This window comes from Salvia splendens, chromosome 19 (genome assembly GCF_004379255.2).
Source record: "Salvia splendens isolate huo1 chromosome 19, SspV2, whole genome shotgun sequence".
Classification (NCBI taxonomy): Eukaryota; Viridiplantae; Streptophyta; class Magnoliopsida; order Lamiales; family Lamiaceae; genus Salvia; species Salvia splendens.
The window spans coordinates 27,217,226-27,237,023 of NC_056050.1; the positions used below are offsets into that span (position 1 = coordinate 27,217,226).

The following is a 19,798-nucleotide window of genomic DNA, read 5'->3' on the forward strand; positions in this document are numbered from 1 at the left end:
TCACGCCATGACAGAAATACTTCATACATTCGATGGCAGTCGTCTCACCGATGTGGAGGTATTCGTCCCACATGTCTGCCGCGGTGCCGTAGGCCAACTGCCTGATTGCCGCAGTGCACTTTTGAATAGGGGTGTGGCCGGGTCTGCCAGCCGCATCGTGCCTGAAGCGGAAATACAGATATCGCTGCTCCAAAGCGTTAACAATATGCATAAACAATTCCCGCCTCATCCTAAAACGACGCCTGAAATGGTTGGCGTTAAAACGCGGCTCCTCTGCGAAGTAATCTGTGAACAGGCGCTGATGTGCAGCTACATGATCACGATCAACCACTTGTCGACGGTGGACAACTGGTCGTGGGCGAGGTGCCGCCGGCTGCATATAACTCTGCATCCATCGATCAACCTCACGGCTCGTATAGGCATCTAGCTCTTCATTCATCATACGCTCGTACTCATCCGCATCCCCACCACTACCACCGGCATTACTCATTTCTTAAATTGATCTTGAACAGAAAGTAAGGTAGAGAGAGAGTACTCGTTAAAACAAGTGGTGCGAATGAAAATGACGTTCAAAGCGCGTATATATAGTGTTTTCAAAAGAAAAAAAAATAAAATCTGACGCCGGTTTGACGCCGATCCGGGACCCACAATGGCGCCGTGAGGATCGGCGTCGGAACCGGCGTCATCGCGCGAATCGGCATGGCCACGCCGATTTTGACGCCGATTTCGCCGACGACGGTTCCAATGGTTCGGCGTCAGAACCGGCGTCGGCGAAAAATCGGCGTCGCGATTTTGACGCCTTTACTGGAGATGCTCTTAAAGAAACGAGATTAAAGGGAAGAAGTTGCATCGGTATCTCAAGTGGAAGTAACTATGTATGATTAACATGATGATACATATATATATATATATATATATATATATATATATATAATTGCAGATGGAGAGTACATAAACTGAAATCCAGTTCAAAAATCTCTAGACATGCATCAAAATATAACACAACTTTTAACACCATTTCTAAGAACTAAAGACGAAGAAAAGGCCATTTTGCCAGCACAATTCTATATGTACATTCACTATTTCTTGCATCCGAAACAACGTCTCGTGTAGCCCTTGCACCACGACCCGATGGGGTAAGTAAAACGCAAAGCAATCAAGAAAATATCCGATTTCACTGTTGCAGCTCCATCCCTTTACCATCAACCCCATCACTGGCCAGCAACATAAAAACAGCAAAAAAGTACTTCATCCTTAGCCAGGAGACATCTTTGCGATAGTCCTGGGAGAAACGAGCACTGGCTCGTTGCTGGAAGCTTTCATCGCAGCTATTTCCTCCAGGCGCTTCCATGTTGCTTCGCGCTTCCTCTTGTTTTCTTCTTCTTGTGCCTCATCTTCTTGGAACTTGAGCAAACACTCTTCATAGAGCTCGGGATCCGCGTCTGAGAATATTTTCCGGACATTCAGTGTCAAGCTCTGCACGGCCTGGTTCCAGTGGCTTCTTGCGTTTCTCTCCAGTGCAGGGAAGATGATTGGCAGGATAACTTTACGATTTTGTTTGATCAGGTTTTCAATGTGATCGTTGTTCCATAAGAAGAGAGCCCTTTCTGCCACCTGTAGTTCCAAAATCAAGAAACACGATTGTAAGAAGGAAATCGAAAGTTCGAGAATACAAGGGCTAAGAAAAAAACAAACGAAACAAACCCCAAAAAAGAACCCTCTCCGTCCCAAATATATAGGCTACGATTTCTATTTACCGATGTCCCAAATGTATAGTCATCATCCCATAATTAATACTCCATGATAAGCATAAGGAGCCCTAACTCAACCCAAAAACCATGGTCAAAAGGAAAAGGGTCGACTCTCACTTATATGCTATTCCACACTTTCATGTGGAATCAATGTGGGATTCATATCAATCCATTCCCCTTTCGAAACGGGTGGCAAACATGGGCCCACCATCCATTTGCTGCCCCTTGTGCCCACAACTTCAGTGGCACCCCTTTGGTAACCCCTTTAAGTAAGCCGTACAGATCTATTTGGCCCTTTGATCCACATTCACGCACCAAAATTGATCTGGTAATGCAAACTTTTTTCCAACTCTTCACAAATCACTAAACTAAACATACCTTTTCACATCTTTACTTGTAGCAGTGAAGAAAGTTTATACTTTTATTCTGTCTTGGAACAACAGAAGCAAGACACTGTACCAGTATCACAAAATCCGACCCCAACCACCAAAAGAAAACAATGCACCGGTGCCAAAAGCTAAAATATTCTTTCCTTTGATCAAGTGCAATAAGCATTGTAACCAGAAGGATAATGCAACTGCCCAAAGATGTTAAAAGAGATAGTCCAGTTAATTTCATTTTAGAGTTGAAGTAAAAGCACATACCACTGTTTTATCATACATTCAGGAGACTGTTTTCGAGAATTGAGTATATGCCAGACCAGAACTGTTTATCTCATTCATACCACAAGCCAATAGATATTAATTTAAACTAATCAATTAATTTGAACTCTGACAAAAATATCAGGTACATACTGATTCATCTTCTCGACCTCCCCTTTATTACTACAATAGCAGAGAAAGTCATACCTAACATCAACTCTCCAAATTACTCTATACTGACCAGTGACCAATATGATAGGTTTTAACTAAACGGGTTAAGTCCAGTATTGACTTTACCGAAAAGTCGAGAACTACTTCTAGGCACTCTTTAGTCTGCAAGAAAGGCAATTTAGATCACAGACAAGAGGCTTTTCATCTAGCTTCATCTAAACTGGCAAGTGGACTTATAGGATAACAGAAACTGGGGAAAACTAAAAGCAATAGCAATTAAATGAGCGTGCACTGCTAAATTGCGAAATATAAGGTTACCAGCGTAATCAGACAAATGAACCAACAAAAATCAAAAGGATTTCCAAAAAATGGAGGGCAGATAGAGGCACAAAAGTTGAAAGACACTAATTTGAGAATAAATTTCTCAATGACTACCTGAAAATGTGAACTGCTCAGGCAACGAGCAATCTGGCGAAAGAGAGGGACCATGCAACGCTGAAACTCTGGAGGCTGAGTCGCTTCCAACACTTCCTCTAGCTCACCCAAGAACATCACCTCCTTTGAACTGTTTGTGATTGGCCAATACTTCAGTAGGCCTCTTATGACAGTATCAGCAAGTTTGCAGTCCTTCTCCACGAATTGCGTTATGCAGTAAGATAGCTGCTGATGGTACATGGGAATGCACTTCGGTTTGTGAAGAGGAATGAGTGCCCGAACAAGGAAAAGCTTGTGCTCTTCTTTCAAAGGCAACGCGAAACCATTTATAATGCTACCCAGAATTTCCAACAGCTCAGCAATCCCATTATGCTTCTCTGTTTCAAATATGAAGTGGTAGAATATATTATTGATAGCTTTTCTGACGAAGGGGCGATGAACCATGAACTTTCCATATATCCGATGCAGCACAGTCTTTAAATAGTCCCTTTCTCTAGGATCTTCTGAGTCAAAGAGATCTAACAACCTCAGAACAAATGAATGATCAATGTAACGCTTCGCTAGCTTTGCGTCCGTCTCTGGTGAAGCCACAAACCTCAGAAGGAATTCGTACACCACTTGTAAATGAGGCCATGCAGGATCCATCAAGGGCTCCTCTTCTTCCAAATCAAAGCCTTCCACGATCTTGTTTTCGCGAGGCTGTGTGGAAAGTGTACGGAATAAATTTGCAGACACCATTTTTACAATCTCTTGCATGGCAGTTTCTGTGAATTTCTGATTTGCTGAAGCCACATAGTCGACAAGCTCCACTAACGTCTGCCGCTTGATGTCCTTTTCTTTCAAATTCTTTGTGGGGTCGGTGAAGTCAAATATAACACAGCACATATTCAACTTTCTGACAAACAAGCTTTGCTTTTCAGAATTTGGGACATCTTTGAAGCTAGGCAAAGCCTCGTACGGAGCATATCCTGCATTCCCATTAACCTTAGTAATTAGTGGGTTATTTCCGTAACTTTCAATGGAATTTGAAGTTGAGTTAATCCCAGAAACAGCTGCAGGATTGGAATTCCCCGGCCGGGAACCTGCACCATAAGCATTTCTTGAAGTAGCCGAAGCATTTGAAGCGTAAGCAGAGGATCCTCCATCACGATTATCCACTAACTTGCTATGTTTCCGTGGAAGCTTATTGAGAATATTCTTTATCATCACTAAGTCCAAAACAGTCCCAATATTCTTCAAGTGAACGAACAAGCAAATGCTTCACAACTACAGGCTCATCATAAATGGCAAGAGAAGTAAAGAACTAGCATCAAAACAATCATCACGCCGATTCAACTACCAATGTGCAAACACTCTTTCCAGTGAAGGAAATATCATCTGTAAAAGGAAAGCGAGATTAAAACAAGAATAAGCCCAAAATCAAAGATTCCATTTTTCATCAAGCTACAAAACATGAAAGTTCTCCCCATTTCATTTTCAAAGTCCACCCTTATAAAAAAACACAAGACCACTACCTTTCCAAGCAAAATTTCACATGAAATTAGCCTTAAATAAAGATTAAGTATTAAAAATAACTTAAAGCAATCAAGATAAGCTACAAAATAAGAAAGATCTCCCCATTTTCTTTTTCAAGGAAAAACTAAACTAGTGTGAAATCCACCCTTGTAAACTACACAAGACCACTTCTTTCCAAGCACAATTTTTCCTGCCACTCTCTTTATGCATATTCTAGATGTGGAAATTAACCTTAAACGAAGATTTACTATTAAAAATAACTTAGAGCAATCAGGATAAACTACAAAACAAAATTCCCCATTTTTCTTTTTCAAAGAAAGGCAACCTACTGTGAAGTCCAACCATGTAAACAGCACAAGACCAATTTCTTTCCAAGCACAATTTTGCATATCACTCTCTTTATGCATATTCTAGATGTGCAAATTTACCTCAAACGAAGATTAACTAATAAAAATAACGTAAAGCAATCAATAAGCTACTCCACTAAATAAGAGCAACTTCCCCATTTTCTTTTTTCAAAGAAAAGTAAACTAATGTGAAGTCCACCCTTGTAAACAGCCCAAGACCAATTTCTTTACAAGCACAGTTTTGATTTCTCATGCCACTCTCTTTATGAATATTCTAGATGTGGAAATTAACCTTGAACGAAAATTAAGTGTTAAAAATTAAAATTAACTTAAAGCAATCAAGATAAGCCACAAAATAAGAAAATTCTCCTCATTTCCCTTTTCAAAGAAAAGCTAAACTAGTGTGAAGCTCCAAGCACAATTTTGTAGTATGTTGCATATTCTAGATGTGGAAATTAACCTCAAACATAGATTAACTATAAAAAACAACTCAAAGCAATCAAGATAAGATCCCACAAATTAGCTCAATCACAAAAAAATCACTAAGAACAACAAAACCCCAGCTAATGAACTCACCTCATCTTTCCCCTTTTTCTAATAATTCCACAAAATTCCCAACTATTCAACACAGATCAGCACGTTTCAAGATCTGGGCCGCGATCCATAACATCATTCATCAACAATTGCTCACCAAAAATGCATCAAAAGAGGCAAAAATCGAAGCTTTATCACTATACATGTAAACTAGAGAACTGTGCAAGTACGGAAGCAGCAGAGAGCGCAGGAATCATGGGTCATTGATGGGAAAAAATTGAAGTAGAGAGGCGGTTTAATTTGCGATGGAGGGAGCAATTAAAGCGGAAAATTCTTGAAATCGGAGTGAGATAAACTAGAGAGAGAAAGCGAAAGGTGTGGGAATTAGGATGAGAGGGAAAATGGGAAAGTGAAAGAAACAATTTTTTGGGTTTGCTGTTGTTGTTGATGATGGGCTGTGGAGCTGTACTCGTGTGCTGTTTATGGTTTTGCTGAAATCATTGAATTTCTGATAAGAGTGTTCTCTTTTTCTTATTTTTTTCCTTTTCTTTCTTTTTTCCCAATATTAATCGAATTTATATCTTTTTTTTGTAAGTAAGTAAGTTTTATAATTTTTTTATTCAAAGTATAATATTAAATGGAATGTTATTGATTGAGAATAGATATATTCGTGGATCGAATATGGTTTGATAGCTAAATGTTTGGGAGTTTTTTTATTCAATCGTTTGCGTTCTTCTCGTTGCTTGATATATCTTTCAAATATTTTTTCGGGTTTTGAAAGTTCAACCTTAATCCTAGAAGCTCGGGCTTCGGGCTAGCACATGGGTTAATCGGGTTGCTACCGATAAAATTAAGATGCAATCAATTCAATAAATAATTATATAAATTAGTTATATTTATAAAATGTAAAATATTTAATTATGATAAATTTGAGATATATGATTAAACTCAAATATAAACATGATCAAATTAATATTTGAGATTTGTGCAAAATGAAACAAAAACATATTTTGAGAAATTTTGAAGCATGTCTTAGAAATTTAAATATTTTTTTAGTAAATTTGAAGTTTATTATTTATTTATCTACTATTATATTAATAAAAATTTGATATATATTTTATATCTTTAATATAAAACTGAAAGTTATTTTTTTAGTTATCTATATTATAAAAATAATCAATGAAATGTCGAATTATGAGTCAAATAAATAGAACAATTGAAATTTTATCGGGTTTTCGGGTCTGGCCCTAACGGGTTGTGGGCTAATCGGGTTGTAATTTTATCGGATTAGAAATTTCCAACTCTAACTCTATAAATTTGGCGGACTATTTGGGGTTAGTCTATTACGAGCTGCACTGAAATCCCTAACACTAAATAACAATTTCTATATGAATTTTTAGTTGTTGTTAGAAGCACTAATTTTAATACTCCCTTCGTCCCATAGAAATATGTCATTTGGTATGAGCACAGGTTTTAATGCATAATTGGTAAGTAAGAGAGAATGAGAAAAAGTAGTTGAAATTGTGTAGTGGATAGTGGAGCCCACAAATAATAAAGTAAAAGAGAATGAGAAAAAGGTTGCTATAAATGAATATGAACTATTTGTATGGGGCGACCGCAAAAGAAAATATGGCTTATTTTTATGGGACGGAGGGAATATATTGTGATTTAAACTGTGTTAAATTTTAGTGACTTAAATAAAATAATGGAAGATAGTAAAATAATGGAGATAATACAAAAGAAAGTTGAAGGTTTCAATTTATAAGCCAAACTTTGTTAAATTTTAGTGACTTAACTGGAAGATAGTAAAATATGAGAGATAATACAATATAAAGTTGAAGGTTTCAATTTATAACCCAACCCCTCCATAAATGCCAATATCAACTAATGTCAATCATACATTATTTTGTTTGAAGGAAAGGTCAATCAAACATTTTTTTTATTTGAAGGAAATGTCAATCATACATTGCTCACACACAAATTTATCCATTTCCGTCCCTCACATGCTGGTAATTACTTGGGTCAATAACTCTAGACAAAAATTATTATTATTATTATTATTATTATTATTATTATTATTATTATTATTATTATTATTATTACTATTTTCAAGATTAACTATAGACAAATAATCATAAGAGCCTCTATGACATGCTAGCTACATATTTACGTCATTAGTTTAGTTAATCATAAGCTTTGGAGTATTATTTTTCTGAATTATGTAGTACAGTATTTTTATTGAATTATGTAAATGAGACAAATTTATTTTGAAAAAAACTCCTATAATTTCAATTGGTTAAGTGCGAGCATTGGACAATTGTATTCATCATTCACTTTATGTAACTTGTCAAGACCGGCATGTGAAATAGATGAGTATTCTTAGAAATCAATTGTGACGGTTAACATAGTACTACAAATGTTTATTAAAGTATTTATTATTTTATTCTGCCATTTTATTTTCAGGATCAGTCACTTATTATACATTAACTTTTTATACATTAACTAAGTTACAATTACATAACTCAATCAATTTATAACAGAAAGTAGCTAATAATGCACTAAGCTAATAATGAACAGTATCTAACAGAACTCCTAATGGATTATGGAAGCTATAAAAGCTGACAAATTTGGTCATATATTTCATGTTCATAACACAATTTCCATACATTACCAAACAACTCAAAACAAGGTAAAAATTGTTTTAAATTTTAAAGTATTGAACTCACAACAACTCAAGAGATTTCAATAACATAGTAATGTTGTTTTAAAGTCTTAAATTGAAAGAGATCAAGCAAGCTAGTGATATCCATTATCTCTTGAGATTAAAAAACACTTCAAAGTTGAGGATTTAGTTACATGTTGGTTTACTTTCCTAAAATAGAGTTAGTAGGAGTCCTGTTCCTCTAGATAGCTCCTCTTTATGTGAGTGTATAAACCGTAGGTCTCGGTGAGAGGATTATCATAGGCCTCCGAGGACTGTTCTACTTTGAGTTTAATTCTACTTCTTATTTTCCGTTTTTACCCGTTCTTTTACTTTTGTGTGCATCTGCGTTTTACTCTAAATCAATTGGTGCAGTGAACGATGGTTTCTATTCGCAACTATAGTGATTGGCATTCAATTGACCACATGCTAAGAATATTAACCCAAACAACTACTACTACAAGTCTTGCAACTTTTAACATATTTTCTAATCAATAATTTTCAGCCTTACACCTCCTTTGCCCACCATTTCACCCTTCAAGTCCTCCACTCTCTCTCTCAGCCATGATCATGAGAGCTTATACTAATATGATTCTTGCTATGATCATCCTCTATTTCATCAACAACACATTTTTGTCCCATGCATCTGACATTCTTTCACCAAACCAAACTCTCTCCGGCGATCAAACCATCGTTTCCTCGGGTGGTGAATTCGAGCTCGAGTTCTTCTCTCCAAGTAACTCTTCCAAGCACTACTACCTAGGCATATGGTACATAAAATCACTGAGAAAACTGTGGTCTGGGTTGCAAACAGAGAATTTCCCATTTCAGACGGCCTAGGTACATAAAATCACTGAGAAAACTGTGGCATGGGTTGCAAACAGAGAAGTTCCCATTTCAGACAAGAACTCTGCCCTACTCAAGGTTTCACAAGGTAATCTGGTGCTCGTAAACGAATCCCAGATCGAGGTCTGGTCAACTGGCTTAAGCACCAACTCAACAAGTTCTGCATCTGTTTTGCTACTTGACGATGAGAACTTGGTTTATGACACGGGTTCGGCTTAAGTTTATGGGAGAGTTTTGATAACCCTTCTCATGCATGGATGCCTGGTGCAAGAATTCCCAAGTCTCAAAAATTCTGAAAATAAGCCTCAAATTTTTGAATTACAGCCTCTACTACATGTGCAAATACTTTTCAAGCCCTCGCATACTCATCTTCCTTAGCCATAAGGCCTAAAGACCACCACTGAATTTTTGATTGTGGGACAACCGATACCATGTCATTTGATGCATCAGATTTCCTCGATATTTCCCGTTCAACAAAACAATTCATCCAAACCGCCAGTGGGGATTTAGCACAAGTACAGGGGGCAGGCACTATTACTATCTCACCAACCCTTCACCTCTCCAATTGTCTTTATGTTCCGTCATTGTCCCACAAACTTTTGTCTGTTAGCCTTGTCACAAAGGATCTCAACTGCAAATTGCTAATGCAACCTCGTTTTTGCATGTTACAGGATATGGAACGATAGTTGGGCGTGGCACTGAACGACATGGCTTGTACTACGTGGATGAGATAGCCCAATAGAGTACTGTGATGCTAACTCACGGACTGACTGACAGACAGATTTGGCTCTTACATCGCCGGTTAGGACACCCTTCTATAGGATATCTTCGCCTACTCTTTCCCGAGTCAGTTTCTTTTAAGCATGTTTTGAATTGCGAAACTTGTGTTTTGTCAAAGAGTCATAAACATTCTTTCAAATTAAACCACACTAAAGAAAAATCTCCTTTTGCTTTGGTTCACTTTGATGTGTGGGGTCCTGCTCCGGTAACTGGAGGACAATGGATTTATTTTTTGAAAACAAAATCTGAAGTTTTTGAGAAATTCACCGAGTTCTATCGTCTTGTTCAAACCCAATATAAGTCCAAATTCAAGTCCTTAGATCTGATAACGGGAGGGAATATGACATCTTTCTTCACTGAAAAAGGCCTTGTCCACCAAACTTCGTGTGCATATACACCAGAACAAAATGGGGTAGTTGAGCAGAAAAATCGATATATCTTAAAAATTACCTGTGCCCTCCTCGTTGAATCAAACATCCCGAAATCTTTTTGGCCGGAAGTTATCGCAACTGCTATCTATCTCCTAAACCGTCTACCCACAGGGATCCTTAGCTTCAAAACCCCTCTTGATAGCTTCTCTTCCCATAATTCGGTGCCATCCTCCCTTCATCTCAATCCCAAAATTTTCGGATGTACCGTATTTGTCTACATTCCCAAACATAACCGTGATAAATTCTCGCCTTGTGCAGTTAAATGTGTCTTCTTGGGTTATGGAAAAAACCAAAAAGGTTATCGGTGCTATGATCCTTCGACAGATCGTATGTACACAACTATGAACTACGACTTTGTTGAAAGCGAATACTTCTATAGCCATCTAGCGGTCAGAGGGAGAGTGGTGAGTTGGTGAACTCAAGTAGTGACACACTAAATTGGCTACCTCTTTGGGGAGAAACCATTCAGGGGGAAGAGAACAACCAAACCCAACAGTCCGACCAAAATCCTGCCACAAATGTCGGTCCAACAACCATTCAGGGGGAGGAAGAGAAAAAACAAACCCAACAGATAGACCAATATTCTGTCACAAATGTCGGTCCAACAAATGAAGTTAGCAATACCACCAAGCAGTCAAATCTCCAAGAACAGAACATGCCGCTTCAGGACACTGCTGAGCTATCCGACCAGTCTTTAAATCCTGAGGTAAATACTCTTGATCTCAATATTGGTCCTCTGCCTGAAAACACTAACAGTGACAGGGAAACCAGAAGTAATACCAATGAATCAGTGCCAGAACAAGTGACAAGGCACGACAGACTGCCCCATAGAAGCACACGGGGCGTACCCCCTGAAGATACTCACCAGATTGGAAGGGTCGGAATCTAAATACTCTGTGGCAAATCTTACTCCCTCATCGAAATGGCTAGGGCATTCGAAGCTGCACTTTACGAAGAGGAAGAAATTCCGCAATCCTTCGAGGAGGCAATAAAGCACAAACACTTGAGGGAAGCCATGAAGAGAGAAATTGATGCCTTGATAAAAAATGAAACATGGGAGAAGTGTTCTCTACCTTCGAGCAAGAAGTCAGTTGGATGTCGTTGGATCTTCACCATAAAAAGACGAGCAGATGGTTCAATCGAGAGATACAAGGCAAGATTGGTTGCTAAGGGATATACTCAGGTGTATGGAGTAGACTATGAAGAGACTTTCTCACCCGTGGCCAAACTAAATATAGTAAGAACTCTCATGTTTGTAGCTGCGTGTAAAGAATGGCCATTATATCAGTTCGATGTTACAAATGCCTTTCTTCATGGAAAACTGGAGAAAAATAAAGAAGTATACATGGAAGTTCCCCCAGAATTTGGAAAAGGGCAGGTGTGCAGATTGAAAAAAACCCTTTATGAGTTAAAGCAGTCCCCCAGAGTGTGGTTTGGAAGATTCTGTCAGACAATGTTCAAACATGGCTTCAAACAAAGCCATTCAGATCACACACTATTTTTGAAGAACAGGAACGACAAAATGACATGTCTGATTATATATGTTGATGATATGATCATAACAGGAGACGCCGAAGAGATCCAAAATCTGAAGGAAAACTTGTTTAAAGAGTTTGAAATAAAGGACTTGGGAGCATTGAAATACTTTCTAGGAATTGAAATGTTAAGATCCAAACAAGGGATATTCCTAAGACAGAGAAAATATGTTCTTGACATGTTAGCCGAAATGGGCTTACTGGAATGCAAACCTGCTGAAACTCCAATGGTACCCAATCATGGGTTGAAAATTATAGATGGAGCTAAGCCTATAGATCGTGAAAGATACCAACGGTTAGTAGGGAATCTTATCTACCTTTCTCATACTCGGCCAGACATCACATATTCGGTTGGAGTTGTCAGTTAATTCATGCATCAGCCTCAGGAGGATCATATGAATCAGGTCATGAGAATTGTGAGGTATTTGAAAGGAACAGCTAGTTATGGGGTTTTCTTAGAAAAACAGGAAGATCTGGAAATCGATGGATACACCGATGCCGATTGGGCTAGTAATCCAGTTGATACAAAATCCACTGGAGGGTATTTTACCTTTGTTGGAGGTAATTTAGTCACTTGGAGGAGCAAGAAGCAGAAAGTCGTGGCACTATCAAGCGTGGAAGCCGAATTTCGGGGGATTAGGAGTAGCCTTATGGAGATACTTTGGCTTATAAGATTGTTAACAGAAATTGGCTTTCCACCTATGCGGAAAATCCAACTTTTTTGTGACAACAAAACGGCAATCAGCATTTTAGAGAATCCCGTACAACATGACAGAACGAAACATGTCGAAGTTGATCGTCACTTCATCAAAGAAAAACTCGAAAGTGGCATCATTGAATTTCCATTCGTTCGATCTGAGGAACAACTCGTAGACATATTAACTAAGGCATTGTGTCCGAAAGTCTTCAAAGAATTTCTTGACAAGTTGAGTATCGGCGATACCGTTTCTCAACTTGAGGGGGAGTGTTGGAAAGAGGAAGATGGCCGCCCAAATTAATCATAGGAGAGTTCCTAGAGCGTTGAATAAGTGTAGAGTCCCTAGTGTTGTATGTTTCCAATTTTCATTTATTGGTGTAATTTACAAGACACTAATTTCCCTATAAATACTAGGGAAATTAGTAAGATCATACACAAGAAACATTCACAACAAGAAATACAATTTTCTCTATATTCTACCTCAATGTGCCTATCCAATCTTTCTATATCTATCTCGATTACCATCTTCAAGAGGGTATAACAAGATAACTAAAAAAAAGCAATTTCTGACATCATGGAGAAACTCAGGGGATCATGCTCCTGGACTGTTCACATTGGAGATGGATCAAAACAATAGCCAATATATAATGAGGAGGGAGAGTGAGCAGTATTGGGCTAGTGGAGTGCCTGAAATGAGGAGGGCGATTAGGCAAGGCTACCGTTTCACGTACGTTGACAATGAGAACGAGAGCTATTACTCGTACATGATTTGCGATCCGTCATTTATGGCAAGGCAGTTCTTGGATGTCACGGGGCAGTTGAAGCAGCAAATGTGGACAGAGTCCGGCTGGCTCGGGTACTGGTTTAGGCTGAGGTTCCGGCTTATTGTGGGGAGTTTGGTGTGTGCAGTAAGCCCCCACTGCCAATCTGTAGTTGTTTGGAGGGATTCAAGCATAGGTTTGAAGGTGAGTTGGTGCTGGAGTGGGTTGCTCCGTGGTGGTGTTGGTCGTCATGTCAGCAGCGGTGGCTGTACTGTGGAAGAGGTCGAGACGAGGTATTAAGTGGGGGAGGGTTGTTTGGTTGCCTTCACATAAACTAAAAATTTGTCAAATAAGTTAGGCGGAGGGAGTTTTGGATGGGAGTTTACCTGATTCAACAGTCGTGGCTGTGAAGAAACTCGAGAGCGCCAGCCATTGGCACGATCCATCACGTGAATCTTGTTAGGCTTCTTGGGTTATGTCTATGAGTACCAGCAAAACGGTTCCTTAGATTTGTATCTCTTCAAAGCCGAATTGTTTAGGGTGGGGAAAGAGGTATCGGATCGCGCTGGGAATAGCTCCATGAGAAGTGCAGGGACTGCATCATTCACTGTGATATTTCTCTCCCAAGGTGGGAGGGAGATTTCGGCTTGGCAAAGCTCGTTGGTCGTGACTTCAGCAGGGTGGGGTGCGAGGAACTAGAGGCTAACAGGAGTCGCCATCACAGCCAAAGCAGATGTTTACAGCTACGGGATGTTGCTGTTTGAGCTCGTGTCAGGAAGGTGAAACACGGATGATAATATTGGCTGCAAGTGTGATCGTAAATGGAGGCTGACATGCTTGGTCTTCTAGAAGAAGAGGTGTCGACGCTATGCAAAGTCGATAATACTAAGTGAATCGAAAGGCAATTCTTATCAAACCAATGACTAGTGTTCAAGAAGAGAGGCCTTAACCCCTTACCTAAATTAAAATTTTTTTTTTCTATTACTAAAATTTTTAGAAATTCTAAAACTTATCTCTTAGCTCTTACCAAAGTATTGTTGTTTGAGACTAAACCATCATAAATGGTATGAAAATGAGCCTGAACAATCAAGAAATAAAAAAAGTGCAGAGGATAGAAATATAACAAAGTTAATAAATAATAATTATTATTATATTTAAGATTTTCTTGTAAAATGTGTCCCACTGATATTCTTTTTTAATAAATGTCAGCATGTTTTTTTTCTATTGAATTAAATTACAGTGCAATAAAATTTTAAAATTTACTTTGATTTAAGATTGTCAACTAAATTTTAATTTAATAACTCAGTTTTCAATTACTAAATTCAACGTATTCTAAATTTTCTTCATTACCATAATTTTTTTCCTTTTTTTCTGCAAATAATCCAACCTAACTCAAAATCCGTTTTCATTAAATTAATTTTCTTTTTTTTTCTTTTCAATTAATGACAAAAAATTCTCTATCTTTTTACGAAAAATTGTTTTATTTTTTTTGTTTTGGTATGTCCACTGTCACTTGTATTTATGGAAACTTTTTCACCATTTTTTCTCCTTTTTCTCTTGTACTATGTGACGTTACCAATACGCATTAAAACTTGTACCGTTCACAAATAAGACTATTTTTCGTTGACAGTGCTAATACTCCTAGTAAAGCCCCTACCAACAAAAATTCCTGCGTCCGCCCATGCTAGTGTTACTTATGTTCTATCCAATCATGCCATTTGTTTAATATTTGTAATACTAGTATTTTTTTAGTTTTCAATCTAGGTTGATGATTGAGTTCAATTCTTTAGAACAAATTGTAATAAAGAAAACACTTCCCCTTAGAAACTAGTAATAGTCTTTTATAGCAACTAAATAAGATGATAACATGTTTTACATTACTCAATATTTGATTAAACTACGTATCATCCAAAATATTTCTAAAACACTATCAGTTGAACTGATTAAACTTTAGCATATTTTAGACAATACAAGCAATAAAATGAGGATGAAAAATCACCAATAATTATTGTGATACTATTCGGGAGTTGAGTTTGCTAGACTCTGTGTAATTTTATAAAAGGCCTTTACCAAGTGATATTTTGTATCAAAAGTATCACTTCTACTTTAAGATAGACAAATGTGTCTAAGTTAAGTAATAAATGCCATATGTTTTGTAATTTCAAAGACAAATATATCTATCAAATAGGGCTGAGTTCATAATTTTTGACACGATATAAAAACATGAGAAAAATACAATTAAATGAATGAGTTAGTGTCGAATCTTACTGTCCTCATATTCTTATTGGATCGACCTAACGGGAACAAGATGATTCCAAATTGGATTTCATTCGGATTTCTATAACCCAATAATAATGGTTTTTTTTCATTAATTGAATTTTTTATTACTTTATTATAGTTATGATTAAATTTTTGTTTTTCATTTTTTAACAACTCCGTGTTGTCTCTATTTAAGTTTGTATTGTACTTGGATATGACCTTAACGAGTTGAGTGTTTATTAGATCGTTCATTTTTCTTCTAACTGAATAAATTAAGAAAAAAGAACCAGGCTCACCTTTATGACTTCCCAATAATACATTAAACATAGACTAGTAGTAATAAAAAAGAGCTTTGGCATAATTCTTGCTATGAATAGAATGATACATTGACTGAATATGGTAGTTTTCACTTGGTTTTGCTTAAGATAAATATATATACAATGACTAGATAATCACATGTCATATTTGATAGATCCATTTTTATTCCACATATATAAATTTAAAATACGGTAGCACGAATATTGGTCTAGCACGTTGAATGTTGTGATTTTAATTTAATTTAATTTAATTTAATTTAATAAGTTGGCTGGTCCATTTTGATGTCTAGTCCTTTGACAAAAGATCCTTATCACTATTGATTTTATAATATTTTAAACAAGAAGGCATGATTGATAAAATGTGACACGCCATCTAATATGATCTTAAATGGATGGGGCCATCATTTCGATACCATTTTTTGTTTGTTTATAATATAATAAATTATTGAAAATGAAATTTGATTAAATTATAGTTTATTTTAGACTTTTAAAAATTAGTTAACTAAATTATTAAATTTAAATGTGCTCATAAGTATACTGATAATTATTGATGTGTTTCCATCAATTAATGTTATTTTCTTTGTAAATAAATAAGTATCGATTTAACTCACACCTTAATAGTATGATTTTTTGACTATCACATTTAGGGGTGTGCATTCGGGTTTCGGTTCGGTTTTTTGTCAAAACCGAACCAAAACCGAAAAACCGAATTTAGTTCAAAATCCAAACCGAACCGAACCCGAAAAACCGAAAAACCGAAACCGAAAAACCGAAAACCGAACTTAAAAAACCGAAAAACCCGAACAAAACCGAAAAAAACCGAAAAACCCGAAAAAATAAATATAATATTAATATATATATGTGTGTGTAATTTATTTTATTTTATATATACTAATAGAATATTTATATATAATATAAAATTAATAATACATATAATATATATAATATAGTAGAATTTATTAAAAGAATATACTATATATTATATATAATATAATATATTAAATTAATAGAATATATATATATATAATTCGGTTTTTCGGTTTTTCGGTTTTTTTCTTCGCCCGAACCGAACCGAACCGAAAAACCGAAATTTTTCTATTTTCAAAACCGAACCGAACCGAAAAACCGAAATAACCGAACCGAATTTCAAAATTTCGGTTTGGTTCGGTTCGGATATTCGGTTTCCGGTTTTTTGCTCACCCCTAATCACATTAGTTCAATAAAGTTCATCACGGGTAATTACTAATTAGGCACAAATACAGTCGTTATTCTGGCTGATTTTAGAAGTTGCAAAGCGTATTAAATTTAATCAAATTTTATAAATTTTTTTGACAATTTTTTATTTATAATATTATCATTGGTAATCTTAGACATCGGTTGGTCAAAATCGTTAAGTAAGTATGATAAAACACAATTTAATTGATAAAATAATATATGAGTCTGAGTCATTTTAATAGTAGATTATCTAGAAATTTTATTTAGAGCCTTCGAAATCTTATTTATAATCATAATGCCTACCTTCAAAATCTTATTATGCCCTCTCAATATTGTCTTTATTTTTTATTGAGGAATTTAACAATAATGTAGAAAATGAATTACTTTATAGTATTACTAATTGAATGATCTTCATAAAATTCATCCCAGCTACCAATTTTTGAACTGTCATAATTATGTAAATAGTATTTTTTTTTTACTTTTTGCCCAATTATCTATTAGTACTAGATTGTATTCTCTCTTTATTCATACTAATATAACGCCCGTGCTGACGGATCTTTTAATTTACTTTTATATTCGTTAATATTTTAAGAAAGTTAGACATATACTCCATGGAATAAGAGTTAACCAATTAATGTGGTTGTTTTTCTCCAAATTAATAGTACTAATAAAGATATTTCATCCAATACAACAAACACACTGTAAACTATATATACATTCAACCATAACTACACAAATATGAACCCCTAGCCTAGTCTATCTCTCTCGATTACCAAACTACTCCATGGAGTAAGGAAGAAAGCTGGTATGAAGGGGGCATATCCATCTCCAACCTCTCATGAAAAAGCTTAAAACCAATATCGAACCACTTGCATAGCAAGTCGACACCTGAGAGTCGAGTGCCAGATTACAAGAGATTTTGCAAGCGCTCATCCATATCCATTATCATCAGCCACACCACAATTTATAGGAGAAAAGAAGTCGAAAGATATTTAGAAAATTAATAGCATAAATTCAAGTTTTTGACACGGAAAAACTCGCTGTTTAAGAATAGAGTATCATATTTATTTTTATTCATTAACAAAAAATAATTTTAATTAAATTATAATTTTTAAATTAAAATTTTATCTCCAAAACTCCCATTTTATATATGTATAGATAGATTTTACTTTATTCATTCCTATCTTATTCGTCTTTAATTTTATTCTATCTTTTTACTTAATTTATTAAGCATTATACCAATTTTATTTTCGTCAAACTTAATTCACTAAGAGCATCCACAACGGCGGCCGTCCGACCGGCGTACCGGACGTTCGCCATTAGGCAGCAGGGAGGCGGACGCGGACGTACGTTGCGGACACTGGAGTTCCGCGGCATTACGGGGACGTCCGTTGTGTCACCACAATGGCGGACGTCCCGATTTTTCATTTAAAAAAAAACTCTATATATACGGCTCGTTGAACTTCATTTCATTCATACCACTTGTTTTAACGAGTTTCCCTCTCTACTTTCATTTCTTTTGAAGATAAATGGAGCACTTCGATAGTGATTTCCCCGCCATGAGCGAGTCACAAACGCCGACTTTTCCGTTGAGTTGAGGGAAATGCCGACGGAAGTGCACCGATGTCAGGGATGATGCTCGGAATGGCGTCGATCATGCCCCAACCCCAAATGACGGGGATGATGTCCGGGTACTACAATATGTACCCCCTGGTGTGGGATGATGCCCCAAATGCCGGGATGGGTGCCGCGATGACGGGGATGATGCCCCAAATGCCCGGGATGAGTGACGCGATGCCCGGGATGATGCCACCAATGCCCGGGATGATGCAGGGCATGCCTGCCGCAGCGGGGGGAGCAGGTAGGGGGTTCCCCAATCACCTGAGGATAATGTCTATCGCCCCTACATGGATCTATTGTCGAGTGATACCCCCCAGAGTAATCCTCTGGAGACTCAGTTCACCAGCATCGAGACTTTCTCTTTTGAGGAGTTGGGGCTATCTCATGTCAGGGAGTCTCCCACTGAGATGCCATCGGCGGCAGGGAGGATGCGGAGGCAAGGGAGATGGAAGGGCAAGGGCACTACCTCGTCCGCGAGTGCGGGGAACGAGGATGGGGCGGGGGCCGAGGGGGAGGGGGAGGAAGCCGGCGGGAGAAATAGGACCATCTGGAGCATAGGAGAGTGCGTTGCGCTGGCGAAGGCCTGGATCAGTGTAGTCGAGGATCCCTACGTCAGGGCTAACCATATCGACAAAATGTGGTGACGTATTAGCCGAAGCTACGTCCAATTCAAACCGCCAGGTGGGAAGCCTCACGATGGAGAGCAATGCTGGAAACAGTGGGAGTGGCTGATGAGGCAGCTCAGCCGATTTGCCGGTATCTACCAAAACAACCTCCGCACGGCAACCAGCGGCATGTCCGCCGATGATGTGAAGCTTCTGTCTCACCAGCAGTACCCCGACAGTTAATTGGGTTTCGGGGAATTCAAATATTGGGAGGTCTATCTTGTGGTGCAGACTTCCGCCAAGTTTAGTTCGGGTGTTGAAGCTGGCTAGCCGAAGCGGACGAAGATCAACGCCTCCGGGGAGTACAACAGCAGTGCCGATTTCCACGAACTCCCTGACGCCGAGGCAGAGTTCCCGACCCCTCAATCCCGCCGCCGTCGCCCGGTTGGGCAAAAGTCCGTGATGCAGATGGCTAGGGGAAGTGCCAGCAGCTCCAGACCCGAGGTCTAATCGCCAGCTCCTTCCCAGATCGATCCCGAGCTCCCCTCACTCGCCCGGATACAATAGCATGATTCACTTTTAATCACCATTGAGAAGTGGTTTGCAGCGATTGATCCCTTATACAAGTTGATGCTGA

The 19,798-nt window shown here is 37.7% G+C and overlaps 1 protein-coding gene and 2 pseudogenes across 1 annotated transcript; 2 read left to right on the top strand and 1 right to left on the bottom strand.

The window, feature by feature from the left end:
* Positions 1-934: 934 nt before the first annotated feature.
* LOC121778287 (serine/threonine protein phosphatase 2A 57 kDa regulatory subunit B' theta isoform-like) lies at positions 935-5,876 on the bottom strand. The gene is made up of 3 exons (XM_042175607.1): positions 5,437-5,876; positions 2,999-4,375; positions 935-1,614 (listed from the first exon to the last, which is right to left on the bottom strand). Exons 2-3 carry the CDS (start codon positions 4,202-4,204, stop codon positions 1,255-1,257), a joined length of 1,566 nt encoding a protein of 521 aa, XP_042031541.1. The 5' UTR covers positions 4,205-4,375; positions 5,437-5,876; the 3' UTR covers positions 935-1,254.
* A 2,783-nt stretch (positions 5,877-8,659) lies between these two features.
* On the top strand, positions 8,660-14,115 carry LOC121779274 (annotated as a pseudogene).
* On the top strand, positions 13,485-13,994 carry LOC121779275 (annotated as a pseudogene).
* Positions 14,116-19,798: the final 5,683 nt, after the last annotated feature.

What these genes read in the sequence shown, in the direction of transcription:
- LOC121778287 (XM_042175607.1), bottom strand. Translation starts at nt 4,204, where the DNA reads ATGATAAAGAATATTCTCAATAAGCTTCCACGGAAACATAGCAAGTTA. An exon ending in TGAGCAGTTCACATTTTCAG is followed by an intron (nt 1,615 to 2,998) that starts GTAGTCATTGAG and finishes TTGGAACTACAG; the next exon opens with GTGGCAGAAAGGGCTCTCTT.